The 27,322-nt window shown below is 70.4% G+C and overlaps 11 protein-coding genes across 11 annotated transcripts; 3 read left to right on the top strand and 8 right to left on the bottom strand.

Moving 5' to 3' along the window:
• Positions 1–38: 38 nt before the first annotated feature.
• On the bottom strand, positions 39–3,798 carry FA09DRAFT_358993 (hypothetical protein; the record flags this gene model as incomplete). The annotated part of the gene is made up of 4 exons (XM_025745038.1): positions 3,391–3,798; positions 2,777–3,337; positions 2,609–2,722; positions 39–2,410 (listed from the first exon to the last, which is right to left on the bottom strand). The coding sequence occupies exons 1-4, from the start codon at positions 3,752–3,754 to the stop codon at positions 39–41; spliced, it is 3,411 nt and encodes a 1,136-aa protein (XP_025600535.1). The 5' UTR covers positions 3,755–3,798.
• Positions 3,799–5,112: 1,314 nt separating this feature from the next.
• On the bottom strand, positions 5,113–7,852 carry FA09DRAFT_211494 (P-loop containing nucleoside triphosphate hydrolase protein). Its single transcript, XM_025739490.1, has 3 exons — positions 6,215–7,852; positions 5,426–6,158; positions 5,113–5,376 (listed from the first exon to the last, which is right to left on the bottom strand). The coding sequence occupies exons 1-3, from the start codon at positions 7,651–7,653 to the stop codon at positions 5,290–5,292; spliced, it is 2,259 nt and encodes a 752-aa protein (XP_025600536.1). The 5' UTR covers positions 7,654–7,852; the 3' UTR covers positions 5,113–5,289.
• Positions 7,853–8,590: 738 nt separating this feature from the next.
• On the top strand, positions 8,591–10,339 carry FA09DRAFT_328364 (ribosomal protein L3). Its single transcript, XM_025741741.1, has 4 exons — positions 8,591–8,642; positions 8,764–9,693; positions 9,747–9,897; positions 9,951–10,339. The coding sequence occupies exons 2-4, from the start codon at positions 9,085–9,087 to the stop codon at positions 10,229–10,231; spliced, it is 1,041 nt and encodes a 346-aa protein (XP_025600537.1). The 5' UTR covers positions 8,591–8,642; positions 8,764–9,084; the 3' UTR covers positions 10,232–10,339.
• A 142-nt stretch (positions 10,340–10,481) lies between these two features.
• FA09DRAFT_315927 (P-loop containing nucleoside triphosphate hydrolase protein) lies at positions 10,482–12,905 on the bottom strand. The gene is made up of 2 exons (XM_025740825.1): positions 12,818–12,905; positions 10,482–12,765 (listed from the first exon to the last, which is right to left on the bottom strand). The coding sequence occupies exons 1-2, from the start codon at positions 12,855–12,857 to the stop codon at positions 10,688–10,690; spliced, it is 2,118 nt and encodes a 705-aa protein (XP_025600538.1). The 5' UTR covers positions 12,858–12,905; the 3' UTR covers positions 10,482–10,687.
• Positions 12,906–14,433: 1,528 nt separating this feature from the next.
• Positions 14,434–15,223, bottom strand: FA09DRAFT_358997 (hypothetical protein). The gene is made up of 6 exons (XM_025745039.1): positions 15,126–15,223; positions 15,027–15,074; positions 14,910–14,978; positions 14,791–14,858; positions 14,654–14,740; positions 14,434–14,600 (listed from the first exon to the last, which is right to left on the bottom strand). Exons 1-6 carry the CDS (start codon positions 15,200–15,202, stop codon positions 14,503–14,505), a joined length of 447 nt encoding a protein of 148 aa, XP_025600539.1. The 5' UTR covers positions 15,203–15,223; the 3' UTR covers positions 14,434–14,502.
• Positions 15,224–16,031: 808 nt separating this feature from the next.
• On the bottom strand, positions 16,032–18,011 carry FA09DRAFT_342616 (MFS general substrate transporter; the record flags this gene model as incomplete). The annotated part of the gene is made up of 7 exons (XM_025744554.1): positions 16,032–16,303; positions 16,362–16,751; positions 16,805–17,042; positions 17,097–17,298; positions 17,353–17,538; positions 17,595–17,697; positions 17,750–18,011. The coding sequence occupies 7 exons, from the start codon at positions 18,009–18,011 to the stop codon at positions 16,110–16,112; spliced, it is 1,575 nt and encodes a 524-aa protein (XP_025600540.1). The 3' UTR covers positions 16,032–16,109.
• Positions 18,012–18,555: 544 nt separating this feature from the next.
• FA09DRAFT_328367 (hypothetical protein) lies at positions 18,556–19,075 on the bottom strand. The gene is made up of 3 exons (XM_025741742.1): positions 18,886–19,075; positions 18,682–18,836; positions 18,556–18,628 (listed from the first exon to the last, which is right to left on the bottom strand). The coding sequence occupies exons 1-3, from the start codon at positions 19,048–19,050 to the stop codon at positions 18,580–18,582; spliced, it is 369 nt and encodes a 122-aa protein (XP_025600541.1). The 5' UTR covers positions 19,051–19,075; the 3' UTR covers positions 18,556–18,579.
• Positions 19,076–20,388: 1,313 nt separating this feature from the next.
• On the top strand, positions 20,389–21,850 carry FA09DRAFT_328369 (hypothetical protein). Its single transcript, XM_025741743.1, has 3 exons — positions 20,389–20,669; positions 20,723–21,268; positions 21,342–21,850. Exons 1-3 carry the CDS (start codon positions 20,448–20,450, stop codon positions 21,390–21,392), a joined length of 819 nt encoding a protein of 272 aa, XP_025600542.1. The 5' UTR covers positions 20,389–20,447; the 3' UTR covers positions 21,393–21,850.
• Positions 21,268–22,623, bottom strand: FA09DRAFT_211708 (hypothetical protein). Its single transcript, XM_025739491.1, has one exon. The coding sequence runs from the start codon at positions 22,295–22,297 to the stop codon at positions 21,551–21,553; it is 747 nt and encodes a 248-aa protein (XP_025600543.1). The 5' UTR covers positions 22,298–22,623; the 3' UTR covers positions 21,268–21,550.
• On the top strand, positions 22,491–24,593 carry FA09DRAFT_294550 (FAD/NAD(P)-binding domain-containing protein; the record flags this gene model as incomplete). The annotated part of the gene is made up of 8 exons (XM_025740082.1): positions 22,491–22,594; positions 22,645–22,800; positions 22,909–23,107; positions 23,157–23,412; positions 23,463–24,064; positions 24,117–24,132; positions 24,185–24,395; positions 24,446–24,593. The coding sequence occupies 8 exons, from the start codon at positions 22,491–22,493 to the stop codon at positions 24,591–24,593; spliced, it is 1,692 nt and encodes a 563-aa protein (XP_025600544.1).
• Positions 24,594–24,629: 36 nt separating this feature from the next.
• FA09DRAFT_328370 (S-adenosyl-L-methionine-dependent methyltransferase) lies at positions 24,630–26,773 on the bottom strand. Its single transcript, XM_025741744.1, has 5 exons — positions 26,490–26,773; positions 25,638–26,440; positions 25,321–25,587; positions 24,887–25,268; positions 24,630–24,838 (listed from the first exon to the last, which is right to left on the bottom strand). The coding sequence occupies exons 1-5, from the start codon at positions 26,758–26,760 to the stop codon at positions 24,675–24,677; spliced, it is 1,887 nt and encodes a 628-aa protein (XP_025600545.1). The 5' UTR covers positions 26,761–26,773; the 3' UTR covers positions 24,630–24,674.
• Between the last annotated feature and the right edge of the window lie 549 nt (positions 26,774–27,322).

Here is a 27,322-nt window from a genome sequence, read left to right on the forward strand (position 1 = left end):
GCACGGCAGCGACGGTGGAGGAAGCCTTGGGAGGATGCTTACCAGCGGAACGCCGAGCGCTTCGACTTGGGCGACGCCGCCGACACGCCCGCCTCGTCTGCGTCCGCGTCGCCGTGGGAGGCGCCGGCGGAGGCAGGCGGGGTAAGCATCTCGGGCGCCTCGAACGTCTTGGGCGCAGCGGCGGCCTTGCTGCCGTCGGCGGCGCGGAAGAAGGAGCGCAGGCGGCTGCTGCGCATCTCGCTGTTCGACGGCGAGCTCGACGCCACGCTCGAGCCCGGGTGCGACGTCGTGCGCGCGATCGGGTTGAACACGTCGTCGCCGCTGCCCGGCCACTCGCGGCTCGCCGCCGCGCTTGCGGCGTGCGGCAGCGAGTCGGAGCTCGAGCGCATGCCGCCCGGCCCCAGGCCACTCTGCCCCGCCAGGTACGGGTGGCGCGGGAAGGGCCCACGGCCGAAGCGGGCATGCGCCGCCTGCTGCTGCGCCGGGATCGCTCGCTGCTGCTGCTGCTCGTGCTGCGCGACTTGGCCCTGGTGCGCCCACGTGTCGAACGCGCTCCACGAGCGGCGGCCCTGCTCCTCGTCGGCGCCAACGGTCGTGTCGAAGGCGCGGCGCACCGCCTCGTAGTCCGACGGCACCGCCGGCTGGCTGCCGACGGGCCACGAGTCGAGCGGGCCGCGCATCGGCACGGCGCCGCCGGCGGCCTGCTTGCGCGACGAGCTGCGGAATGCCTTGGCGCCCGGGTTCAGCGACAGCTTGGGGAAGAGCGAGAGCGAGCGGCGCTTCGACGACGCGTCGAGCTCTGCCGAGGCGGCGTCGCTGCTGGCCTCGGCGTCCTCGGCCGGAGCCGCAGCGCTCGCCTCCTTGCTCGGCGTGCGCGCCTTGCCGCCCCACCACGACCGGCGCGACCCCTTGGCCGTCTGCGGGTCGTCGGCGTCTGACTGTCCAGCGCCTGCGGCGAGCGTCTGGCCGGCCTCGAGCCCCTCGAGCGGGCCGCCGAGCTCCAGCTCGGCAGCCTCGTCGATAGTGTCCGCGTCCGAGCCGCCGCCGCCCTCCATATCCGACGTGTCCGACGTGTCGAGGCCGAAGCGCCCCAGCGCCGCCTCGACGCGCTCCGAGCGCGTGCCCGGCAGGATGCCTACGTGGCCGGCATCGTCGTCGGTGTTGAGGAACAGATTGCTCGGCAGCAGGTCCGTCGAGAAGGGCGAGAGCGGCGTGAAGGGCGTCTGCGGGCCGTTGGGCTGGAAGCCGCGTGGCGGCGGCGTGCGCGGCAGCAGGTTCGAGGGCGGCAGCGTCATCTGGCCAGGCGCCCCGCGGCGCGTTGACAGCAGCGAGGCGTCCGCTCCGGCGTTCGAGATGCGCCGCTCCTCCGCCTTGTCGTCGGGGAAGAACGGCAGGAACTCGGCGTCGGCGTCGGAGCTGCGATGGGCGAGGGAGCGAGTGGGGTCGAACGTCGGATCGAAGCCGGCCTCGCGGCCGTTCGAGACGACGAGACGCGGCGGCGCAAGGCCGTGCATGTCGCTGGGCATGCCGTACATGTCCGCGCCATTCGTACCCCAGCCGGCGTCGAATGTCTGTGGGCCGAACGGCTCGCTGTCGCGCAGCTGCGTGCCGTCGCCAGGGCCAGAGAGCAGCGGGTACATGCGGTGCGGCACCTGCTGCTGCGGCGCGTACTGGTGCGACGGCGCCAGGTGCGACAGGTGGCCGGACGGCGGCGCGCCGTGCATGTGCTGTCCGAGCGGGCCTGCCAGTGCAGCGTGCTGCTGGTTGGCCGCAGCCTCGAGCGAGGCCTCGTGCAGCATGGACCGGTAGCGCTCGGCGGCGAGCTCGCGCGTGGCTTCGAGATTGGCATCCTCTTCAAGGATGCGCTCCTCGAGCGCCACCAGCTTGGCGTTGAGCTGCTCGATCTCCTCGCCGAGCGCCGTCTCTGCCTCGTGCTTGGCGCGCATCTCTTCCTCGATCTCTTTGCTGCGCTGCACGCGGTGCTCCTTGCTCGTCTCTACGCGCTGGGCGCTGGCGATCTCGCGCTCGCGCAGCGCCTCCATCTCGCGGCCCTTGCTCTCGATGCGCCCTTCGATGGCCTCGCGCAGGCTCGTCGCGGCCTTGAGGCGCCGCTCGGCCTCGCGGCGCGAGCCCTCGGCGTGTCGCTTGCTCTCGTCGAGGCTCTTCATGCGCCCGCGCAGGTCGATGCGCGCCGCGTCGTCTTCGCGCTTGCGCGCGCGCAGCTCGTCGAGCTGCGTCTGCAGCTGCACGCGCGTCGAGTCCGACGACGTGTGCAGCTGCTCGAGCTGCTGCTGCAGCTCAGACACGGCCGACGACGAGGTGCTGAGCTTGCTTTTGAGCGCAGCCAGCGCGGACGAGGGCGCCGCGTCGCTCTCGGCCGGCGCCGCAGACGCGGCGCCGGCATTAGTTGCTTTGTTCTGTTGTGAGGGTGTACTTGTGGGATCCGTAGGAGGGTGTATGCTGCTTGCATCTGCGCTGCGAGGTGTGGTGGTGGGTGAGGCATCTTGAGCGGAGGCTTCGTTTGGCGGAGCACGATCTGGGTCTTTGGCGGGCGGCGGCTGGTTGGGCCGCGGCTTGTGCGGGTGTTTCCTGCGCCGCGCAGCCTTACTGCGGGTCGCAGACGTGGCGGCAGAGGCGTCGCCGTGCGCGGCACTCTGGGCGTCGCCTGCGTGGTCGTCGACACTGTCATCCTTGCCGTCCGCACTGCTCGCGGCGGGGTTGTCTAGAGCAGGAGTGTGAGCGGTCACACGACACCTGCGACAGGGCCTGCACTCACCCGTGGCTGCGTCGTCCTGGCAGCTCAGCGAGAGCACGCCGTACGGCCGCGCCGCTGCCGCTCCCGCCGCGCTCTCTGCGGCCACGTGGCGCTCGGCGCGCGCCTCAAACGCACAGCTAAGCGTGCCGCCGAACCAGCGGCCAAAGGCGCCGATGAACCAGGAGCGCTGCGAGCCGGGCGCGTGCATGGTGCCGCAGTGCGCGCAGTCGACCTTGCCGTCGGGCGCCGGGCGCCGCGAGCTGAACGTGCTGCCGCCGCGCTGCCCGTCGGTGAGCACGTGCGTGACGGAGACGACGCTGAAGAGGCCCAGGTCGCGGCGGCAGTACGGCGGCGTGCGCAGCGAGATGGAGATGCGGTTCGCAAACGTCAGCACGTGCGGCGAGGCGTAGCGCTCCGGCTCCGCGCCTCCGAGGCTGAGCGCGTCGAGCTCGGCGGCGCCGGCCTCCTTGCCGGCCAGCTGCGGCGGCACGGCGTCCTCGTGCAGCTGGCGCAGGTGCTGGCGCAGCGAGAGGTCGGCGAGGTAGGTGCGGAAGGAGGCGTCGCTTGGGTTGGTCCAGTACGCTGGCAGGCCGCGTCAGTCGCGCGACCCTGATGCTGGCACAGCGCGCACTCACCGATGCTCAGGATCGTGACCAGCCCGGCGGCAGTGCACAGCAGCGTGCGAATGTCGATGGCCGCCAGCAGCGCCGCCGCCGATGCGACAAGCCCGTGCAGGCGCGCCACGGCCGCGAGCAGGCCGGCGAGCCAGGTGCGCGGCGATGCCAGCGCAAAGGCGGGCGCGGCGCCGTCGGCGGCGCTGCTGCCCGAGTGCACCTGGTGCACGTGTGCGAGGAGCAGCAGCAGCAGCGACGTGGCGGCCATGAAGACGCTGTACACGACGAGCGTGACCTCGCCGCTGCCGTCCTCGAGCGCGCCGACGGGCGGCGGCCGCGTATCAGCGAGGCGCCCGCTGCTGCGCTCGCTGCTGGCGGCGCCCATGGCCGCGACGGCGCCGCTGCTGCTGCTGCCGCTGGTCCTCGGCGGCACGCGCGTGGCGGCGGTGCCGGCGCCACGGCCCGGCGACGGCCAGGCGGGGCGCAGCGGCGTGCGGGCGCGGGTGCGGCGAGTGTCCGCGCGCGGGCGGCACTCGCGGTGCTGCGGAGCGGCAGACGGCAGCACGCGGCCGGGCGGCGAGACGGACGCGCCACGGACCAGCCGGCGCAGAGGAGGCAGAGAGGCGGCGCGGGCGCGAGCCTCGTGCAAGCGGACGGCACCGGAACCAGCGGGCGGAGAGGCGGGAAGGAGGGTGGTGCGGCGCTCGAGACCGAGCGGCGCGGCGGGGTGGTGGGAGGGGGCAGCGGGAGGAGGAGGAGCAGAAGCACGGAGTGCAAAAGTAGCGCGCGCGTCGCACGGCGGCGGCGGCACAGCGGCAGCGCAGCGCAGCACGGCGAGCGATCTCTTGCGGCCGCGCGGGACTCGCCTCGCCTCGGCCGCCGGCACGCAGCCAGCGGCAGCACAGCACCCCAGCAAGGCAGCCACGCAGGCTGCAAGCCCGCACCCGGCGCCGGCTCGCTGCGGCCGGCGGCTCGCCTCGCTCTCTCGCCCAGCCAGCTCAACGTGTGCGATGCTGTGCAGCTATTGCAATCACAATGCAGCTGAGAGCAGCATCTCTCCTCTCGTCTAGCCGTTGCTCTTCTTGCACGGTGGACTGGAAGACGGTGCTGGCCGCGAGGCGCGGACGCAACCGGTACGCCAGCGACGCGCGGCGTTTCGCACCGTGGTTGTACAGATGTGACCCGAACTCGCACACAGGGAAGCGATAGATTACAGAGGCCACGGAGTGTGACAAGCACGGGTATGGAGATGTGGAATGGAGACTCTAGGCGCCGACAACGACGCTCTCCTTCGCCGGCGCTGCGGCCTGCAGGCGCTGGCTGCGGCGCGTGTGCGGCGGCTGGCCGTCGAGCCGGAGGGCAGCGAGCTGCTGGCTGAGCCTGTGCGCCTCGCTCTGCGGAGGCAGGGCGCCGTCGAGCCGGACAGCCTGCAGCTGGTGGGCAAGCTGGAGTGTCTCGCTCTGCTGCACGGCGCCGAGCGCCGGGCGGCCGAGCTGGATGGCGCCCAGCTGCTGGCCGAGCTTGGCCACGTCGGGAGCCGATGCAGGCGCTGCGACATGCTGGGCATGGCCACGCACCTCCGCCGGCCGCTTGGCGTCGTGCAGGCCCGGGAACGCCTGATCGGGCGCGTTGAGGTAATTGTCGAGCCAGGCGTGTGGCCCCGCCTCGGCCGCCAGGCGTCCGACGAGCGTCGCAGCGCCGCGGGCGTCGTGCACCAGCAGCTCGCGGTTCGAGTCGACGACGAGGCTGCGCTTGCAGCGCGTGAGCAGCACCTTGGAGCGGCGCATGTTGCTCAGGAAGCCGACGCTGGCGATGCCGCGGTCGGTGAGCGAGCGCGGCGCGCGCACGAGGCTGGCGATGATGACCTGCGCCTCCTGGCCCTGGTAGGCGTCCACGTTGAAGACGCGGTCTGCACGAGGTTCAGCGTGGGCAGCCACTGACAAGAACGTCGTGCTCACCTGCATCGCCAGAGAGGCCAGCTCGCTTCAGTGCCACCTCGAGCTCAGCCTGGACAAAGAGTCAGCACGGCATGGGACAGATTGGTGCCTCAACTCACGCGCTGGGCGTCGTATGTCGTGAGGCAGCGCCACTCGACGCCGGCCTTCTCAAAGCGGCGCGCGATGTTCACGACGGCCTGCACCTCGGCGGCGTTGGTGTAGGACGTGCCGCCCAGCGGCTTGTGCTCGACGGAGTTGACGTGCACGAAGCGCACGCAGTCCTGCAGCGCGCCGGCAAACGTGTCGGGCCCAGAGACGAGCTGGCCGTCGTACACGTGGCGCGAGATGACGGCGGCGAGGGCACGCGGCAGGCGGTAGCTCGTGTTGAGCAGCAGCGGCGGCTTGACGCGGCGCCCCGTGATCTCGAAGACGCTCCAGTCGGCCGCCTTGATCGTCTCGGAGCCGTACGGCGCCAGCTGCTTGGGGTCGCCGAGGAAGCACACGCGCGCCAGCGTCGCCTCGAAGCGCTGGATCACGACGCCGTACACCGACGCGTGCAGCTGCGACGCCTCGTCGACGAGGAGCAGACTCGGCGGGCGCGCTGCGAAGAGCGGGTACGTGCCGTCGACAAGCTTGGGGTGCGAGAAGAGGCTCAGCGTGCAGAGGATGACGCGCGGGTAGTCCGGGGCACGGAAGTCCTCCTCGCCCATGTCCCAGGTGAGCAGCAGCTGCCCGACGTCCTCGCGGTACATGTACTCGTGCCACTCGTCGTGGAAGGCGTTGCTGACGATGATCTTGTGGCGCACGCCCTCGCGGCGCAGCGCCCGCGTGACGTTCTTTACCGCCGCGTTGCTGTTGCATCGTCAGCAGGTGTGGCAAGGCTGGGCACACCCGGCACTGAGACTCACGACTGGCATGTCACGTAGATCGCCGCCGGACTGTTGCCCCACGCCAGCCACTGGACGCACGTCGCTGCGATCGTGGCCGTCTTGCCCGAGCCGGGCGGCCCGTGGACGAGCACGATGGCGCCGTCGGGATCGCCCTCCTCGTCGGGCAGCGGCGCAAGCATGGCACGCGCGGCCTTGCGCTGGCTGGCGTTGAGGTGCGAGTCGGTGATGAGCCAGTAGGCCTTGCTGCCCTTCGGCGCAGGATAGTCCCAGTAGTTCTCGATGGGCGTCGGCGCGCTGAAGAGCAGCTGCTTGTAGAGGTGCGGCAGCACGTCGTGCGTGAGCTCCTGGAGCACGCCACGGCCTGTCTCCTCGACCTCGACGCGGCGGATCTGGTCGCGCAGCCAGTGGCAGAAGTCGAGCTCGGCCGCCGAGAGGCTGCCGCGTCCGACGACGACGATGCGCTCGATCTCCATCTGCTGCCCGGCCATGCCCGCCACGCGCAGGTTGCTGCGGCGCCCGACGAGGGCGAGCGCGCGCCCTTCGAGCTGCTGCCCGTCGGCACGGTACACCTTGAGCTGCTGGCGAGGGTCGGCGTCGATGCGCGTCTGGTAGCGCGTGTTCTTCACCTGCCAGCCGCCGTCGCCGACGCGCGTCGCGATGCGCTCGACGTTGGCCTCGCGCGTCTTGGGCGTCGAGAGGTACACGCTGCGCGCCGCCGCCTGCGCCTCGGCGAGAAAGTCGAGCGTCTGGGCGGAGCGCGCAAAGGTGGAGAGCACAAATGAGGCCGGGTTGTCGGCGCAGGCGCGTGTCGGGGCCAGGATGTGCGCGGGCAGCCGGCCGCTGGCGTTCGCTGCCAGCTGCCACGTCGCCACAGCCTCGCGTGCGGCGGCGATGGTGTTCTTGGCCACCGACGGCGGCGCGCCCTGCGGCACCTGCGCAAAGGCGGCCGGCGTCAGGTGCATCGTGAAGCAGGCGCGCGTCTTGGTGAACGTCGTGCACATGAGGCGGAACAGGTCGATGTCGCGCCGCAGCGAGTAGAAGCTCGAGAGGTCGAGCAGGCGCAGGCGCAGCCCGGCGTGGCGCCAGAGCAGCAGCGCCACGAGCGTGCCCCGGAAGGCGACGGCGTGGACGGGGCGGGCGTCGTGCGTGTGCTCGCCGGCGAGCAGACATGCTGCAGCGCCGAACTTGGCGCGCGCCGCGGCCTCGGCGACGCCGCTGCGCTGCCGGCTGGCGAAGCGCACGACGAGCACGCGGCTGTGGTTGGCCAGCAGCAGCACGGGGCAGAGCTGCAGGCCTTCCTTGACGCTGAGCGTCACGCCGACCTGCTTGGACGCCTCGCGCAGGCCGCCCGGCCCGGCCAGCAGCCACGCCAGCGCCTCGGCGGGAAAGGCGGCGCGCGCCGGCACGAGGTCGACGAGGCGCACCTGGTACAGCGCCGAGTTCTTCTTTGGCGGCATGGAGGGAGCGCAGGGTAACGGGGATGGGTGTGGTGGACGGTGCGAGTGTCCAGGGGCGCCTCTTGTACCGGCCAGAGATGTCTGCGCATCCGAGAGCAACACGAAGGCGAGAGGAACACCGGCCCTCGCCCTGAGATCTCGCTCACTCCGACTCACATCCAGGGGCTAGATACGGCAGGCAGCAGTCACTGGCCTCCGAGCGTCGGGCTCTGGAGGGCGACGATGCCATTCGGCGTGCCTCGTCACAAGCGCTGTCCATATGGTGCAGCATCGCGTCCGTGTTTGATGTGTGCTCCAGGCGGCCGCCTTGAGCGTCTAGACGGCGCAGACGCGACGAGGTAGGGAGTCTGAGTTGTTGTTGCGCTGCGCCTGCGTGGCAAAAGCGCGGGAAGTTCCCGATGCGGCGCCAGGGGCATGCCCGCCTGCCGTCTCACCTGCGAGATCACAACGGCTGCCGCACCTCTTCCGTGCAGAGAGCCCCTCGCGTCTCTCGCACGCATCACATCTGCTCCGGCGGCTGGCAGCACGGTCGAGAGACAACAGCGCAAGGAACACGGTGGCCGCAGCAGCAGCGCAGAGGCGGACGCAGCATCTCGCTCAGAGCTGGACGAGGTGCTGCCCTTGCGAACAGGGCGTGTTCAGGGGCGCGCTCACACGGCAGCGAGCCGCCGGCGCAGCACGCAGGCAGCATCGCAGCGAGAGGTGGCGCAGCGGACGCGGCCGGCGGACGGCGGACGGTGAGCGGCGCGGCGCCAGCGTTGGCAGCAGCAGCAGCAGACGCGGCGCTGCGGCATACCGCGCGCGCGACTCCTCTGCCCCCCCTTCTGCCGCGCGCCGCGACCGTCTCGGCCGAGGCGTCTTCGACGGCCAGCCGCCGCCGCGCCCGCCGCGCCGCCGCTGCCTCGAGCCACGCCGCGCCGCCACTCCTTCCTCCCGCCTACCTGCTCCGTCCCTCAAGATGTCGCACTGCAAGTTCGAGCACCCCCGGCGTGAGTGGCACCGACAAATGCGGCACCACAGGCCGTGCATATGCTGCGCATATATGCGCGGCTGCGCGGCCAGTGGGCCGCCTCACCCGGGCCGGCGCTCACCCGTTCCTCTGACCCACAGACGGCCACACCGGCTTCCTGCCGCGCAAGCGCGCGGCCCGCCACCGCGGAAAGGTGAAGTCGTGAGTGTTGCGTGGCGACAGTGGCAGAGCAGGGAGAAGGCGGAGAGGAATGCGGGAGAGGGGCAGGTGGACGAGAGGGAGCTGCGGTATGTGACGAGCGAGATGGCGACGCGGCGTGCGCAGAGAGACAGGCCGATGAAGACGCAGCGGCACCTGCGCCAGCCGCACACACTCGAGCCGCAGAGCCGCAGTGCTGATGCGCGGCTCGCTGCAGGTTCCCCAAGGACGACGCCAAGAAGCCGGTCCACCTCACGGCCATGATGGGCTACAAGGCCGGCATGACGCACGTCGTGCGCGACCTCGACCGCCCCGGCTCGAAGATGCACAAGCGTGAGATCGTCGAGGCCGTCACGGTCATCGAGGCGCCGCCGATGGTCGTCGTCGGTGTCGTCGGCTACGTCGAGACGCCGCGCGGCCTGCGCTCGCTCACCACTGTGTGGGCCGAGCACCTGTCCGACGAGGTCAAGCGCCGCTTCTACAAGAACTGGTACCGCAGCAAGAAGAAGGCCTTCACCAAGTACGCGCAGAAGCACTCGGCCAACAACGGCGCGGGCATCGCGCGCGAGCTCGAGCGCATCCGCAAGTACTGCACCGTCGTGCGCGTGCTTGCCCACACGCAGATCCGCAAGACGGGCCTGAAGCAGAAGAAGGCGCACATGATGGAGATCCAGGTCAACGGCGGCAGCGTCGCCGACAAGGTCGACTTCGCCAAGGCGTCGTTCGAGAAGACGTTCGACGCCAAGTCGCTGTTCGAGGAGAACGAGAACGTCGACATCATTGCCGTCACGCGGGGTCACGGCTTCGAGGGTGTGACGGCGCGTTGGGGCACAAAGAAGCTGCCGCGCAAGACCCACAAGGGTCTCCGCAAGGTGAGTCGCGTGGGTGTGTGTGGGTTTGCGAGCGGGTCTGACACGCAGCGCAGATTGCTTGCATTGGTGCCTGGCACCCGGCCGAGGTCATGTACACGGTGCCGCGCGCCGGTCAGGACGGTTACCACCACCGCACGGAGCTCAACAAGAAGATCTACCGCATCGACACTGGCTCCAACAAGGCTTCCGGCTCCACGTCGTTCGGTGAGTCGTGCTGTGTGCCGCGTCGCTGCGCCGCCTCTCACACCCCCCCGCAGACATCGGAGACAAGCCGATCACGCCGATGGGCGGCTTCCCGCACTACGGTGTCGTCAACGAGGACTTCCTCATGGTCAAGGGCTCCGTGCCCGGCCCGCGCAAGCGCATCCTCACCGTGCGCAAGTCGCTCATGGTCCACACGTCGCGCCGCGACCTCGAGAAGACGTCGCTCAAGTGGATCAACACGGCCTCGACGTTCGGCCACGGCATCTACCAGACGGGCGCCGAGCGCCTGCAGGTCGAGGGCCCGCGCAAGGCCAAGCCGGTGTACACGGCATAAAAAGCGTGTTGTTTCCTCTATTGTCACGTTCCCCTCACTCTTGCACCCACTCATGTCGCGCCTCATCCATCCCACCACCCCCTGCAAATCACACTGATCTGCGCTGTAGCCTGGCGTGTTGGTCGACGGGAAAGAGAGGGAGGGCATGCGATGCGCTGGGCCGCCGATGGAACCCGTGTGCGAGAGGACACGCTATGCGATGGGTTGCGTCTGTCACCGCCGTGCGCTACATCTCGTCACCCCGCACGTCCGGGTAGATATGGCATTCGGGCAACGACGGGATATGCGGGACAAGCGATGCGTGAAGATGAATGAAGATCGGGCGGAAGATGAAGCGGCGGGCGGGACGACTACGTGAGAAGGCGTGGACAGGGTCGTGCGGTTGCAAATGATGTTGCAAGAGTGTGAAGGAGACACGTGTGAGGGTCATGAAGCATCAAGGGGGTCCGGGAACGACTAGAAGGAGCCCTGGGCCATGCGTCCGCCGCCGAGCTCGACGTCGCGCACGCTCTGCATCTCGCGGGCCCGCGCCTCCCAGCCGCGCGTGCGGCGGATGCGCTCCTCCTCGGCGTTCCACATGCGCCGCACGGCCTCGAGCGTCGACGTCTGCGGCGCGATGCCGCTCGAGGCAGGCGGCGGCGTCGTGATGCCCTTGAGCACCTCGTCGGCGCCGATGGCGAGTGCCACGCTGCGGTTCGCCGCCTGCAGCTGCTTCTTGCTGGCGCGGCGTGCGCCGGCCGACGAGGCGGCAGCGGCGTTGGACTCGCCGTCGCTTGTGCTCACGAGGCCGTGCACGCCGAGGAGCTCAACGACGTCAAGAAACTCCGAGGCCTCGAGCGTCGAGAAGGCACAGCCGTCGTTCTTGATGGCGGCGGCGTACGTGGCCTCGACGTCGACGAGGCGCAGCGCACGCGTCTTGCTGCTGCTGCCGTCCTGGCTGCCAGACGAGCCGCTGCCGAGCACGGCCAGGCCTTCTTGTGCGCGCCGCTGCGCGACGAGGATGGCGAGGAGCACGAGCTTGGGCTGCAGGCCGAGCGAGCGGACCTTGGCCAGCTGCGGGCTGCCGAGCACGGCGCTGAGCACGCGCAGGATGTGTGCCGGCGTGACCTTGGGCGCGTCGATGGGCGTAAAGTGTGCCAGCAGCGTGGCGGAGTCCTCGGCGCCGGGCACGGCGAGGAGTTTCTTGCGCTGCTCCGTCTCGACGGCGTCGACGGCCAGGCGTGCGGCGTCGAGGGCCTTGCGCAGGTCGCCGGTGGCCTGTGCGATCTTCTTGGCGGCGAGCTCGAGCGCGGCAGGCGTGAAGAGCGCCGGCGTCGGGTCGACGTCCATCGTCTCCTCGGCAACGATGCCGCCGTCGTAGCGCTCGCGCAGGCCGCAGAGGCGTGCGCGCACGACCGAGACGATCTCGGCGGCGCCAAAGGGCCGGAAGTGCAGCAGCGCCGGCGGCGCGCCCTTGCTGGCGAGCAGCGGCACGAAGCGCTCCGTGAGGTCGAGCGAGTTGGCAATGCCGATGAGCGCACACGTGCCACGGCCGTTCTTGCTCGGCGCAGCGGTGGCGGCCCAGGAGAAGAGGCGGTAGAGCACGTTTTGCTGTGCGCGGTTGCGCAGCAGGTGGTCGATCTCGTCGAGCACGATGAGCGTGCGCCGCTTGGGGTCCTTGACAAGAGCGCCGAGGTCGCGCTCGGCCAGTGCGTCGGCCACGGCGTCGGTGCCCGCCGACGCCGGCACGTCGTCGCGCTCGCCGAGAGCCTGCAGGACCTTGGCGAAGATGGCACGTGGGTGCTCGATGGTCATGCAGTTGACAAAGGCGATGCGCGGCGCCGGCAGCGCCAGCTGGTCCTCGCGCAGCTGCGCCAGGATGCTGCGCAGCAGCGCCGTCTTGCCCGTGCCGGGCATGCCGCAGACGTACAGCGCGCCCGAGTCCTGCGCGCCGTCGAGCTCGACGAGCGCCTCGCCCTCGCCGGCCGGGTGGGCGCTGTGCTCGAGGTGCTGGTAGAGCTCGAAGCGCGAGTTGAGGAAGCGCTGCAGCGTCTTGCGCTCCTTTTCGCGGCCCACGACCTGCACCTCGGCAGCGGCCTCGGAGCCCTCGTCGACGTCGTCGGTGCCGGAGCTGCAGCGCAGCAGCGCGCGAGCGTGGCTGTAGACGTTGGCGAATGTCGGCGCCGCCTCGACGGCCGGCAGCTCCTTGGTGCGGTGTGTCGGCGTCGAGGGCACCGACGAGGCGGGCGTGAGGCAGCGCGACGCCTGGCTGTCGCAGAGCTGGCTCTCGAAGAGCGAGCTGGTCGCCGTGCCCTGGCTGGAGAAGTAGCTCTCGTCGTCGCAGGCGTAGGAGAAGCTGGACACCGACGGCGAGGCAATGCTGCCGCCGCACGACGATGCGGCGCCGTCGTTGAGGCGCAGGCGCGACATGGATGCGCCGGGCGTGAGGGCGGCGAGTGCCTCGAAGCTGAGCTCGTCGTCGTGTGCGTTGCGTGGCCGCTTGCGGGTGCCGCCGGCGGAGAAGGACGACGTGCTGGAGAAGGAGCGCGCGGGGCCTGGCGCAGGTGTCAGTATGCTGTGTGGCTGTGCGATGCATGCACGACTCACCGTCACTGCGCAGCGAGCGAGCCGACGAAGACGAGCTCATGCTGGGCCGCGCCAGGCGCCGTGCCGTCGCCGACGCGGCGGGCGACGGCGCGCGCCGCTGCATCGGCGAGGCGGCGCTGGCACGGGTTCTTCGGGCCACGGCCTCCTCCTGAGCATCGCGCGCCTCGGCCATGCGCTGGCGCTCCGTCATGTCGAGCGCCTGGCGCAGCGGCGCCACGTTTTCCTTGTTGCTGTCGTCGCGCGCCTCGAGCGCCTCGCTGTCCTGGCTGCAGCCGCCGACGCGCTGCGCGTGCGGCGGCTCGTCGTCGGGCGCGCCGTCGCCGGCGCCGCAGCTGCTGCGTGTGCGGCTGACGGACGTGCGGCGGCTGGGCGTGCTTGAGCTGCTCGCGGACGACGACGGTGCGGAGCGGGTGCGCGGTGCGCTGCTGCCGCCGCTGCTGCTGCCGGCGCCGTCCTCGGGCGCGTACACGGCGGGCATCGACACGGTGCGTGCAAAGGCGCGGCGGCCGCCGAGCAGCGGCTGCGGCTGCGACGTGGTGCGGCGGAAGAGGCGCGGTGCCGAGAGTGAAGGCTTGAGCGGCGTGAGCTCGCCAGCATCGGCGCCGTCGGGCGTGGGCGTGGTGGCCTGCAGGCGGGCGCTGAGCGCGCGCGTGGTCGGCATGCCGGGTGGCTGTGGCAAGTGCGGTGCAGTGTGGTGTGTGTGTTAGTGCCAGAATGAGGTGTGAGGACCGGAGTGAGGTGTCGCTGGGTGGTGAGGTAGGGAGGAGGGATGGACGATGGCCGGCGGCTGCCATCGCCAGGCCACGCAGAGAGCTCGCCTCGCCTCTGCCCTGCCGCCCACTGCTCTGGTGCCGCGCTGCCCGCCTGCGCTGGGCGATGCAGCGCGTGCACCGTGCAGCGCCCGCACACTCGCGCCGTGCCTGCGCGGCGGATCTTCTCACGCCGCCCCGACGCGCGCCACTTAACGCGCTGCCTCACGCGACGCGCGCGCGCGCGCCGTCACGCGGCCGCCCGCCGCTGCCGTGCCTCTCGCTCTCGCCGGCGCCGCCCAGGTGTTGTTCTCGGCGCTGTCAACGTCATCTGCCGCAGCACCGCACCTGTTCCCTTCACCAACCACAAGGCAGCCCTCTCGCTCGTCCATGCGCATCCGGCGCTGCTTCATCGCACCGCATCGCGTCGCGCTCGGCCTCCTCCCACGCCAGGCGCCGCATGGCAGCAGCTCGCGGGCAAAGAGGCGCATGCGAGGCGCGCTCGCCGCCGGCCGAGAGGTGCACGCGGTGCGGCGCGCGCCATCAGCGTGCAGCCGCAGCATGCAGGGTCGCCGGCGGGCAGGCTGCACCGATGCGCTGACGCTGAAATGGCATGCCTGCTCCGCACCGCAAGCGCAGCGACCCTTTGCGATGCAGCACAGAGCAGCAACGAAGGCGGGGCCAGCCCGGGATGGCGCTGGCGGATGCGCCAGGCGGCGGCAGCCGTTGGGCGCCCACGTGCGCGCCGCAGACGCATCCGCCGCGTGCGCGCCACGCTTGCGGCAGCGTGCGGCAAGCGTCCGCTCGGCCTCGGGCACGGCATGCAGCATCAGCGACGGATGCCGCAGCACAGGCAGAGACATCAGACGAGGCGAGATCGCTGCATTTCGCACGATCGCAGCTTTGGCACTAAGAGACAGCCGGCTGCTGTCGCGCTCACTTCGCCGACACCTGCTCCGAGCCGGGCATGCCCTTGAGCAGCGTCTGCCCGGCAAAGTCCCAGCCCTTGGCCGTGGCACGCGCCGCCGACGGGTCTGCGCAGCGTCAGCAATTGACGTGCAGGGGCCGCTGCAGCCGCGCAACGCACAGAAGAGGTGCACCGAGATCTCGGGCATCACGCCGTCGAGGTCGTCGAGCGCGCCGGCCTTGAGGAACATGGGCTTGGGGTCGTACTCTGCAAGCGGGCTCAGTATTGCATCGCAGGGCACAGCAGCCGCCACGCACCCAGCGTCGTCGCCAGCGGCGAGCCGCACTTGCTGCAGAACCAGCGGCGCGGGCCCTCGCCCTTGTCGCTGCAGGCAATGTCAGTGCTGAGCGGCCATGCGGTGTCCGGTGCTGCTCACCACGTGTCGAGGTACGAGGCCAGGCCGTCCTTCTTCGTCCACTTGTGCTTGGCCGCCTCGACGCCGAGACTGCGCCCCGGTCAGCCATCGGGCGGTAGCAGATGCACGACGACGCACTTGAAGCTGGCCAGGCCGCCAGTGTAGCGGCGGCAGCTGGTGCAGTGGCTGAGGGTGCGTGAGCAGCAGCAGCGAAGCACACAGGCCCACCACACGCACCACGCAATGCCGGGGCCGGCGTCGCCCGAGTACTCGTACGTGCACGCGCCGCAGAGGCAGGAGCCGGTGAAAGGCATGGTGGTGATGTGAGGTGGTGGTGATGGACAGCGGCGAGGGGTGCGCGGTGCGCTGCTTTTGACTTTGCGAGGCCGCCGCCGCAGCAGGCGCGTCTGTGGGGCTGCTGTCGCACGACACCTGCGCCAAGTCGCCGGGTGCTCTACCTGTACGATGGATGAGCCTGACGGCCGTCAATCGTGTGCACAACCACTCTGCATGCTGACTCTACTGGCGGCCGGCCGTGCGCACCGGCGCGGACGGGCCCGGCACGCGAGATGGCCCGAGCGGGAGTGGGGGCCGCCGTCAGCCCCGCGCGCGCAGCGGCGGCGGCAGTGCGGAGCAGCAAGCTGGACGGTGCGCCGTGCTCGTCCGAACCACATAGCTTGCAGCGCAGCAGCAACTCGGCCAATTCTTGGTCGCAGAAAGCGGATGTGGACCACCGAGCGAGGCTTGCAGGGATGGCGCACGCCGCAGAGGAAGCAAAGTGGGGCGCCCTCTAGCGCTAGGCCGGCGGCCCCTGTGCTGCCGCGCGTGTCGCCGCATGCAAGCGCCACTCTACTGGCCGCCGCTCGTCAAGCTGCCATCGCTGCACGACAGTGCAAGCAGCGAGATGTGCACGAGCCGTGCTGGTCCTGTTCAGCCTGCAGTGGACACAGCGTCGCCTGACCCGCTGCGGCCCCCGAACGCGGCCGGCGCCGAGGCCAGCAGAGTGCTGTTCCCACGTCTGCGCGCACGCCGCCTCGTGGCTGCGGCAGTCATGCTTGTGCCGACCGGTTCGCCGCTGCATCGCCGCCAACCTCGCACTTGAGCGCACACAGCAACGCACACAGCGACACGCACGGCTGCTGAAACACATCTCAGACGTTACATTGCAGCGTGACAGGTCGTTCGGAAGCAGTGCGCAGTGCGCAGTGCAGTGCAGCGCTTTTACACGAGGTAGCGGAAGTTCGCCTGCGCCAGCTTCAGCTTCTCGCCGTGCTTGCCGTCCTCGGCAGCGCCGTGCTCGAGGCCCTGCAGCTGTGCCAATGCGCGGTTGCGGCGCTGCAGCACCTGCCGCAGCACGAGCGCCGTCGCGATGCTGACGAGGGCGGAGGATGCGCAGATCGTGTTGCTCTGCCAGTCTGGGTAGCGAAGAGGTGTCAGCGGCGCACATCAGTGGCACGCGACGTGGGCACTCACACGACGGGGCCCAGCGCGAGTCCCAGACGTAGCTGCCGGCGATGTTGCCCACCTGCGAGATGCAGTTGACGTAGGCAATCGCCGTGGCGCGCTTGTACGGCGGATGCGGCACGCTGTTGCTGATCCACGGCAGGATCACGACGAAGCCGCCGTATGACGAGGCCATGATGAAGAGGGCGAAGAAGCGCGCGCCCAGATTCGTCGTCACCGACGCAATGATGAAGCCCGCGATGCCCACAAGCATGGGAATCGAGATGTGCAGGAAGCGCTCGCCCGTCTTGTCCGCGTGGCGAGCGTTGAAGAAGACAACAAGCCACGCAAACGCCCAGATTGGTGCCGTACACAAGAGGGTTACGATGCGCGAATAGCCGAGTGTGCCGACGATGGAGGCTGTGGGTGTGTGAGCGGGGAGCCGAGGAAGGGGTCACGCTCATGCCACTCACGGAAGAAGGCGTTGAAGCTGACGGAGAGCACGCAGAAGGTGAGGCACACGGCGAGGAGGTGCACGACGGGATCCTTCATCGCGGCGTAGAAGCCCGAGAGCGGCGTCTCGCCGTCCTCGCCGGCAATGTCGCGGCGGCCGCTGTCCTCGGCGATGCGCTGCACGGCGATGGCCGTCTCCGTCTCGCTGAGGAACGGCGAGTTGTGCGGGAACTCGGGCAGGAAGACGAGGCAGAGCACCTGGTAGGCGAGAGGGTCAGCTGCGGAGGAGCGAGACCGCGCCGAAGTACGCACGCCAATGAGGATCGTCGCGACACCCTCCAGGATGAAGAGCCACTTCCAACCGGCGATGCCGCCGACGTTGTCCATGCCACCGAGGATGCCAGCCGCGATGAGGCCAGCCAGGGCATTGCTGATGATCGAGCCAGAGTACAGGATAGCCGTGCGTGTTGAGAGCTCCGTCTTTGTGTACCACTTGGAGAGGATGAGCAGGGCTCTGCGCGGGTGTCAGCGCGTGTCAGGGTGAGACCAAGTCTGGCGCCACACGCACCCGGGGAAGAAGGCGGCCTCGACGACACCGAGGAAGATGCGGATGACGAGCAGGTGCGAGTAGCTGTCGGCGGCGGCAGTGGCGGTGCTGATGCCGCCCCACACGATGATGGCGAGGCCCATGTAGAGGCGCGGGCGGCCGAGCCAGAGCATGAGGTTCGACGAGGGAATCTGCAGCAGGATGTAGCTGTGGGCGGCGTGAGCGTGTGGGCCAGCGCAGCGGCACATGCTGCCGCAACGCACCCGACGAAGAGAATGCTGATTCCAGTGGCCCACTGCGCATTATCGAGGTTGAGGTCCGTCTGCATGCCGCCGAGGCGCGCGCTAGCCATGGCATTACGGTCGACTGCGAGAGGGCGTCAGCAGCCGTGCAGGACACGTCACACAGCACCACTCACGGTAGTTGGTGATGTAGGCAAGGATGAGCAGCGGCATGAGGCGCAGGTCGACACGGCGCACGAGGGCCTTCTCGGCGGCGCGGCGCTCGTCGGGCGAGAGGTGTGCGAGGAGCGCGAGCTGGCGCGCCTGGTCGGCATCGACGGCGGCCGCCACCGCCGGCGTCGGCTCGACGGCGCCGGCGGTGAGCAGCGGCGCGGGCGCGTGGGCGTCGTGCGACGCCGTGCGCAGCGAGTCCTTCTTGTCGTGCGAGGAGGTGGACATGGCGAGGCGAGGCGAGGAGTGTGTGGGGCAGTGTGGGGAACGACAAGGGCGCGCTTCTTAACGTTTGCCGTCGCCGCGGCGGTCAGAGGCTCTGCCCCTCCGGCTCTGCGGCGGCGGCGCGCGCGTCTTGCCACAGCCGCCCTCCTCTGCTCCTGCGCCGCCGTCACGGTCAACACGGCGCCGGCACAAGCGCGACCCAGCGGACCGGACCGGTCCGAGCTCCGAAGCAGCGCCGGCACGGCAGCAGTGTAAGTCTGGCATGTATCGGGGCTCGGACCGGCGCAGTTTGCCCGCTCGCTGGCCGAGGCCAACGCGGCGGGCGCTGCGCCGGACCCGCTCGCCAGGCACCGTCCACCACGCCGGCGCCCCGGACCGGCGGCCGCTCCTTTCTCCACGGGGCCCCTCACACTGCAGCACACTGGGCATCCCGGTCTACGGCTCGGAGGTCGGCTCCGGGTGCGCCGCCGAGCACCCTGCCAAGCCACGCGGCCGGCAGCCCTCCGGTCCGCGGCCCTCCGCGTCCGATCGGGCACCTCAGACAAGGGCATGGATGACATGTGCATTACGTTCAGCGCTTCGAGCGTCCTGCAACAGCCGGAAGCGACGGCGGCTTGCACCTGTGCAGCACTCGTCAGCCCTCGCCGTGTCGCCCACACCGCACACCACTCACGGCGCATCCTCCGGCACGACGGCCTTCTTGCGCCCCGGCCACGCGGGCGGCGCACAGAAGAGGCACCACCACGCGCCGCTCGGCTCGGCGTCGAGGCCGACGCAGGCGTAGTGGAACCACTCGCGCGGGCAGTCCTCGTTTTCGCACGCCACCATCTGCGGCGCGTCAGCGGGGCGAGGCGAGCAGCACGGCAGCGGCACTCACGTCGCCAAACGAGACGCGGTCGCAGTAGCAGTACTTGGGCTCGTTGGGGTCGATGGGCATGTCCGGCACGAGGCCGCGCGCCGCCTCGTCGTCGCCGTCGCCGCCGTCGGGCGCTGCATCCGGTGCGGCGCCGTCGCCCTTCCACTCGCGCCAGCTGCCGCGCATGCCGCCGCGCCAGCCCCGTCCAGCGCCACGCCCGCCGCGGCCGCCACGCGCTCGGCTGCGGCCGCGCGCCTGCGCCGCCGGCTGCGGCGACGTCTCGGCCTCGGGCGCCTCGAGCTCGAGCGCCGACGACTGCGGCGTGTCGTCGGCGCGCCGGGCTTCCTCCTCGGGCGACGCCATGCCGAGCGCCTCGCGCACGCCGCGGCTCGCCTCGGTGCCGGCGCGCAGGCCGAGCAGCAGGCTGCTCTCGCTGCGCTGCAGGTCCGCGTCGAGGCGCCGGATGTGCGCGTCGACGGAGGCGTATGCCGTCACCGCCAGGCCGACCTTCTCCTCGGACGCGCGCTGCGCCTCGCCGGCCGCCAGCGCCACGGCGCGCAGGCGTGCCAGGCGTGTCTCCTTGCTCTCTGACGCCGGCGCCAGGCGGGCGTCGCGGTAGAGGCGCGTCTCGCGCGCGAGTGTTGCCAGCCGGCCTGCAGACTGCTCAGCCGGGGTGCGGGAGAAGAGCCACGGGCCGGCACGCACCTTGCACCTTGGTCTCGAGCTCGCGCATCAGCGCAAAGGAGCGGTGCAGCTCGAGCGGCAGCTGCTCGACGACTGTGGGCAGCGTCAGAGATGTGCGGCATGGCGGGCGTCTGGCTCAGCGCGACAGAGCACGCGGCCAGCGCAGCGCAGGCCGACCAGTGCGTCTCCTAGCCGCAGAGGCATGCCCGCAGCGACCTCAGCAGCGGTCTTGACGTAGTGCAGCCATGCCTCTTGACCCACCGCCACGTAGTGCAGCCATGCCTCTTGACCCACCGCCATGGCGCACCGCCGAGCACGCTGCACCGCCCGCGCACCCACGCCCCCCACTCACTCTCGAAGTACTCCTCGCTCCAGCCGGCGAGCCAGGCGGCCTCCTCGCGCTGGCGCTCCTGCTCGGCGTCGGCGGCGTCGCGCAGGCGCTGCTGCTCGCGCGCGGCGGCCTGCTCGCGCGCCTCGCGCTGCTCGGGCGTCTCGGGCTGCGGCTCGGCCTTGGCCGCACGGCGCCGCTTGGCGCGGCCGGCGGGCGCAGCGGGCTCGGCGGTGCCGGCGGTGCTGGTGCGGCTGCGCGTGCCGTACGAGGCGTGCGCGGGCAGGCGGCTGGGCCCGGCGCCGGCGTCGCTGGCGGGTGCGGGCGACGAGCGCGACGACATGGCGGTGCGGGTGATGGTGGAGGTGCGGAGAGAGGTGATGACGAGACGCGCGACGCGTCAAAGCAAGCCAAGCGCCGCGCGCCGAGAGCAACACATCGACATCGCACGGCGCCACATCACCTCCCGCCCTCCCACCACCACCACGCCTGCGCGCCCGCCGCACCCGCCATTCTGCTCTGCCGCACCGCGCTGCGCCTCGCTCCGCCGCGCCCGAGGCTGCGCTGCGGCATGAGCGGCCTCCTCGCCCAGCTCGACGCGCTCTCCGCCGCCGCCGCCGCACCGGCCAAGGCGCCAAAGGCCAAGAGCGCAAAGAGCCGGGCGTCGGCCGAGGGCGCGGCGGTGAAGGTGCCCAAGGCGGCCAAGGCGGCGCGCGTGGCGAAGTCAAAGCCCAAGGCCAAGGCGAGCGCGCCAGAGGAGCAGGCCGACGAGGCGACGCTGCTCGCGCTGCAGGTGCGTGGCGCCAATGCTGCCCATCCCTTCTGCTGCTGACACGCTGCTCGCAGGCGCAGGTCCGCGCATTCGGCCTGCGTCCCGCCGCTGGCGTCGCAGCACTGCGCTCGCAGCTCGCCGCGTGCCAGGCAGCGCTGCGCGAGCGCGAGGCCGAGGCGGCCGCATCGGCGTCGGCGGCGGGCGACACCAGCATGCACTCGACGTGGTCGGCGCCCGGCGACGTCGACGAGCCGGGCGACGTGACGATGCAGCTGGCGCGCGAGGCCGACACGGACGCCGAGCGCGAGCCGAGCAGCGACGAGGTGCCGCTGGCGCAGAGCGTGCGGCGGCGGCGGCGGCGCCGCTCGGCGAGCATGGACGATGACGCCGCGGTCGACGACGACACCTCGTCGGGCGCCGACGAGCCGGCCGAGGCGGCACCCGGCGCCGTGGAGCGCACGCTCGACGAGGCGCTGCAGCGTGCCGTGCGTGGCGATGCGCAGCTGCGGCGGCGCATCCTGCAGCTCGAGCCCGTGGCGTTTGACGAGGTGCTCAGCGTCGCGACGCGTGCCGGCGTGCGCTTCAAGAAGAAGGACAGCGTGCGCGACTGGCTCGACGCTGTGAGTGCGCACGCATCAGAAGGGGCAAGTGCAAGTGCAAGGGCCTCGCCTGACGCTACGCCCACTGCAGCAGGGCATCTGCTTCTACTCAGCCGAGCTCACCGGCGCACGCAGCCGGCACTGAGCAGCGCAGCGCACGGATCTGTCCACAAGGCGGATAGCAGCAGCACCCCGAACTCTTACTGCAACCCCACCAACGCGTTCCGCTCTCTCGTCCACTGCGCCTCTTGGTGCCAGCCAACGCAGAGCAGCCAGCATGCCCTCTCGCTGAGAACGATGCGCTCAGCGCCGTGGCCCGTCACAGCCCACGCGCAGCCAGCCGACGGCGCAAGCTTGCGCTCGCTGCAAACCACCCACGAGACGCTGCAGCCAGCACCGTGCCGCTCGTTGGATCGCTCTGCACCGTGCCGTGAGCCTGTGCCGCCGGGCTGCCCGGCCCCGAGCCTGTCGACCTGCAGCACAGCGATGCCTGCCGCAGCCGCTTCTGCATAGGCTTTGTTTGACATGCACCATCGCTTCTCCTGACGATGCCAGGCGCTGCAGACTGCTCGCTGCCAGCAATGAGAGTGGAGATGAGCTCGGCGACATTTGACGTGTGCGAGGGGGTGCGAAGGGCGCGGAGGAAGCGTGCTGCAGCCGCGAGCGCGTGACGTCAGACGCGAGGCGTCCCAGAGCGCGCCTTTTGAGCGCTGCCCAAGCCGCGGCCGCCGTCCTCGTGCTCCCCGCGCAGAGCAGCGAGAGCACCACGCAGCACGGACTCGCGCTCGGACTGACGAGCGTGCTCACAGCCGTGTGCAGCAGCCAGCTCCTAGGCGCCGGGCCCGGCTGCGGGGCTCGAGGGAGCACGGCATGCGGATGACCAATGCAGGGCGCGTGGCAGGCGGCGCGGCGATGCGCACGCGCCAGGCGCGCACCTGAACCTCCACCCCGCACCGCCGCTGCGCTCTGCGTGCGTGCGTCTCTGCACCCTGCGTGCGCCATCGGGCCGCTGTCAGCAGCGCAGGCACATAAAGGGGCGGCCCAGGCCATCTGGGTGCCTCGCTCCGTACCTCACTCTACGCCCTCAAGCCACCTCCTCTTCGCCCTGCGCCCTTGCCGCAGCACCGTCGCCGCACTCTCGCCGCTGCGCATGCCTCTGCCGCCGGCGCTCGCTGCTGCCGCCCGCTCCTCCACCACCACCCGCTACATCTCCCTGCGCCGCTTCTGCACCTCGCTGCCTGCCATGTCCGCCCGCCGCGTCAAGGTCGCCGCGGCCGCCGATGCGCCGCGCCCCGGCCAGCTCGCCGCCTTTACCTTCTCGGGCGAGGGCGACGACGCGCTCAAGGTGTGCGTGCAGCGGTGTGCTCTGAGCGATACCCCGGCTGACCCCCGCCCAGCCTCGTGCGCAACGTCGGCGGCACGCTGCACGCCACAGCCAACAAGTGCACGCACTACGGCGCGCCGCTCGAGAAGGGCTGCATGGCCGCCGACGGCTCCGTCGTGTGCCCGTGGCACGGCGCGCGCTTCGGCAAGGACGGCGACATTGAGGATGCGTGAGTGGGGTGGGCGTGGTGTGGAGGGGTGTAGTGCGGCGGCAGGTGTGCGGTAGATGGCAGCAGGGTGCCAGGCATCACGCACGGCGGCTGACGGCACGCATGCAGCCCCGGCCTCTCGTCGCTGCGCAAGTACGCCGTCGAGCAGGACGACAACGGCGACGTGTACGTCACTGCGAGCGAGGACGACGTCAAGAACGGCCACGTCGCGCCCGAGGCGGCCGCCGGCGCGCAGGGCGAGGGCCGCGGGCTCGTCATCGTCGGCGGCGGCGCCGTGGGCATCAACTGCCTCGAGAGCGCGCGCAAGGTGAGCGTGCCGTCGCAGGCGTGACACACGGCGCTGACCTGCGCCGCAGAACGGCTACACCGGCCCCATCACGCTCCTCTCCGCCGAGCCGCACGCGCCCATCGACCGCACCAAGCTCTCCAAGGCGCTCATCGCCGACGCCGGCGCCGTCGAGTGGCGCAAGCCGGTGCACATTGAGCGTGCGCTCAAGGCGACGCTGCGCAGCGGCACGCAGGTGCGCGGCGTCGACCTCGAGCAGCGCGCCGTGCTGCTCGACGGCGGCGAGAGCGTGCCGTACGAGACGCTTGTGCTCGGCACCGGCGGCAGTGAGTGGTGCATGCGCATAGCAGTGGAGTGGTGCTGACACGCTCCGCAGCCGCGCGCCGCCTGCCCGTGCCCGGCGCCAAGGAGGGCGAGCTAAAGAACGTCTTCACGCTGCGCTCGCTCGCCGACACCAAGGCCATCACCGAGGCGGGCATCGAGGGCAAGGACGTCGTCGTGATCGGCAGCTCGTTCATTGGCATCGAGGGCGCCATTGCCATGGCCGGCAAGAAGGCCAAGAGCGTCAGCGTCGTCGGCATGGAGGGTGTGCCGCTGGAGCGCGTGCTCGGCGAGCAGGTCGGCGCCGGCCTGCAGCAGGCGCTCACCGAGAACCAGAAGCTGCACTTCTACATGAAGGCCGGCATCACCAAGATCCAGGGCAGCGGCGCCGCCGAGAGCGTCGTCATCAAGCTCGACGACGGCTCGGAGAAGACGCTGCCGGCGCAGATTGTGCTGCTCGGCGTGGGCGTCGCGCCGGCGACGGAGTTCCTCAAGGACAGCAAGGGCTTCCCGGCGCTCGCCAAGGACGGCAGCGTGCACGTCAACGCCGACCTCTCCGTCAAGGGCCTCGAGGGCAAGGGCGTGTACGCGGCCGGCGACATTGCCTCGACGCCCGAGCGCACGGGCAGCGGCGAGATGCGCATCGAGCACTGGAACGTGAGTGATGCTGTGCGGGTGTGCCGTTGCTGCGACTGACTCTTGCCCGCAGGTCGCCTCGAACCACGGTGCGCCTGCATGCATTTGGCCCCGGCATGCTCATCGCTGACCCTCCTGCAGGCCGCTTCATCGGCGCCGCGCTCGCCGGCAAGCCCGAGTCGGCCAAGTTTGACAAGATTCCCGTCTTCTGGTCCGCGCTCGGCGCGCAGCTGCGCTACTGCTCCAACGGCAACCAGCCGACGTTTGACAGCGTGCACGTCGACGGCGACGTCGCCAAGAACTCGTTTGTCGCGACGTACGCCAAGGGCGACACGGTCACCGCCGTGGCCACGTGAGTGCCGCGCGCCGCAGCGACACGCCCTGTGCTGAGACCCCAGCCAGCATGGGCCGCGACCCCGTCATGGTGCAGTGCGCCGAGCTGCTCGGCGCCGGCAAGATGCCCTCCTTTGCAGAGATCAAGGGCGGCAAAGTGAGCATCGCGGCCCGTCTCGACACGCCGCCGTCTGCCCGGGCTCATGCCAGCCTCTGACAGGACCCGCTGAGCATCTCGCTGTCCGCCTGAGGCCGTGCTCCGCACTCGTTACCCCATGCAATTGCACTCTATACACGTCTAGCGCACGGCGAAGAGCTGCACCGTCTGCACGCCGACCTGCTGCTTGCCGCTGGCGCGCTCGGGCGCGCCGGGCGCCAGCACCTCGTAGTGCAGCTCCACGTCGAGCTCGCGGCTGTTGTCCGACGCCGTCGTCACGTGGATCTTGCCCGTGATGGTCGTGCCTGCGGCGGGTCAGCATGGGATGCGCGGGCGCGGCACACTCTACGCACCATCTTGTGCCTCGATGGGCTCCTTGAGCACGAAGAGTGTCTGCTTCCAGTGCGTCTCCTTGCCGTGCGGGCCGGTGGTGAAGGACACGGTCTCGCCGCCCTCCTCGTCGGTGGCCGGGTCGACCTGGGCGCTGCCGCGCAGGTCCAGGCCGCGTACGTCGGCCGGCGTGGGACACCGCAGGTCGCACGGCGGCAGGCCAGGCAGCTCCTCGCCGCCGGGCAGCTCGGTGCGGCCCTCGGACGGGAAGGGGCGGCCCGTCGGCGTGAACCACGTGTCGAACCAGGAGATGAGCGCGTGCACCGTCGTCTGCTTGTTGCACACGATGGAGAAGGGCGAGACGAAGTTGGGCTGCCGTGCGGCCATGCTTTGCAGCGGCAGGTCCTGCAGAGGCGTTGAGCGCAGTGCCGGTTATCGGCGACGCAGCGGCACTCACGTAGATCGTCGCCACGCTGCTCACGACCTTGTCGCCCGTCACGCTCTCGCTCCACGCCTCGTCGTCGAGGCCCTTGCCCATCTTGGTCATGCTGAAGCCGTGCACGTCGTTCCAGAAGTGCAGGCGCAGGTCGACGAGCTCTGCGTCGCTCAGCGCCGCCAGCGTCATGCGGCAGTGGCTCGGCGCGAGCACGCCCGTCGGCGCCAGGTACAGGTTGCGCGCGTGCAGCACCGACGGCAGCATGGACTCGTACAGGAGGAAGTAGCCCTGCCATGCGTGTGAGCGCTGCTGCAGAGGCGCTTCTCCACCACACTCACCATCCACTCGCTGACGAGCAGGTCGACCTTGCCGTGGTACTCCTTGAGCCGCTCGTCGAGCTCCTCGACCTTGCCCTTGACCACCTCGACGATGCCGTCCATGCCATTGTCCTTGACGTTGGCCGCCGCGCGGTGCGCCACGTCGGACGCATCGATCGCAATGACCTTCTTGGCGCCGGCGCGCGCGGCGAAGAGCGAGAGGATGCCGCTGCCGCAGCCCACGTCCATCACGACCTTGCCGCGGATGAGCGCGGCGTTGCGCGGGTGCAGCAGGAAGCGCGCGTACGAGAGCGTGCGCGACACGTCCGAGATCATCGTCTGGTGGATGTCGTGCCCGGCGTACGAGGTAAAGTAGTGCGTGTCGTCGTCGCGCGCCGGCGCCAGGCGTGCCGAGCCGCGCAGGGCGGACGACGCCGACGTGCCCGCCAGCGCGCCCGGCTGCTCGTCGTCGACGCCAGCCATGCCCGACGTGCGCGTGAAGCGCTCGCGCAGGTCGGCGCACGCCAGCTGGCTCGCGTGCAGCAGCGACTCGAGCTCGGCGATGCGCGCCGCGGCGGTGCGGGTCGATGCCTGCTCCGCCGTCTCGCTGCCGGTGGCGAAGGCGTCAAAGTCGACCTGCAGCAGGCCGTCCATTTCGGCGCCCGGCACCGGCGCGAGCTCGACGTCGTCGTGCAAGAACGGCTCGTCGCCCGTCAGTGCCTGCACCGAGGCGGGCGTCGGCGCCGGGCCCGTGATGCTCTCGGGCTGCAGCGCGGCGCGCCGCAGGTGGTTGAGGAGCCGGATCACCGCGAGCGGGTCGAGTGCTGCTGCGGGTGAGCGTCGTCGCTGCGGGCCACAAGCACGCGCACTCACCGCAGCGCCGCACCACCTGCACAAAGTCGCAGCCGAGCTCCTTGGTGTGCTGCAGCGCCGCCTCGGGCGTGCCGAACGTCTGCAGCTGGCCGTCCTGCGCGAAGAGGGCGCGGAACGTGGCGCCGGCGCTGCCGTCGTCGGCCTCGGCGCCGGCGTACTGCATGCCGCCGGCTGCGGCGGCGCCGGGCGCCAGCACCTCGTCGTCCCAGTCGCCGAGGTCGCGGTCGTCGGCGTCGTCAAAGGCAGAGTCGCTATCGGTGTAGGAGGACATGGCGGATGTGGTGGGAGGGAAGAGGCCGGAAGATGCTCCACCGCCGGCGGCCAACTTTTTCAGCGCGCGCCACGGCGCGACGGCCCGAGTCCCGAGCCAGCGTTCTCCACTATGCACACCCATTCATGCCTGGCGGGGTCCCAGACTCCTGCCCAAGGTTGACCCTCTGAGCGCCATTCACCTGCAAATTGCCCTCTTGGCGCTCCTGATCTGTCAATAACGTACATGTACCAAGCTCCCTTAAACTGCTGCAGCACAGAAGCAGCCCAACTTCATGTCATTTCTTGGACCAGGCTTGCATTTGTACAAGCAAGCACATCAGGCAGCGCAGTTGCAGGTGCACAGACCAGCACAAACAGAAGCTGCTGGCAGACAAGTTCAGTGGTGGGCTGGCTAAGAGGATGATCAAGTGCTTGATACCCTACACTATGCACAAGGAGCACTAGGCTGCAGGGTTAGGGTTAGGGTAGGGTTAGGGTTAGGGTTAGGGTTAGGGTTAGGGTTAGGGTTAGGGTTAGGGTTAGGGTTAGGGTTAGGGTTAGGGTTAGGGTTAGGGTTAGGG

The sequence above is a fragment of the Tilletiopsis washingtonensis genome (genome assembly GCF_003144115.1).
Source record: "Tilletiopsis washingtonensis strain MCA 4186 unplaced genomic scaffold FA09scaffold_4, whole genome shotgun sequence".
Classification (NCBI taxonomy): Eukaryota; Fungi; Basidiomycota; class Exobasidiomycetes; order Entylomatales; genus Tilletiopsis; species Tilletiopsis washingtonensis.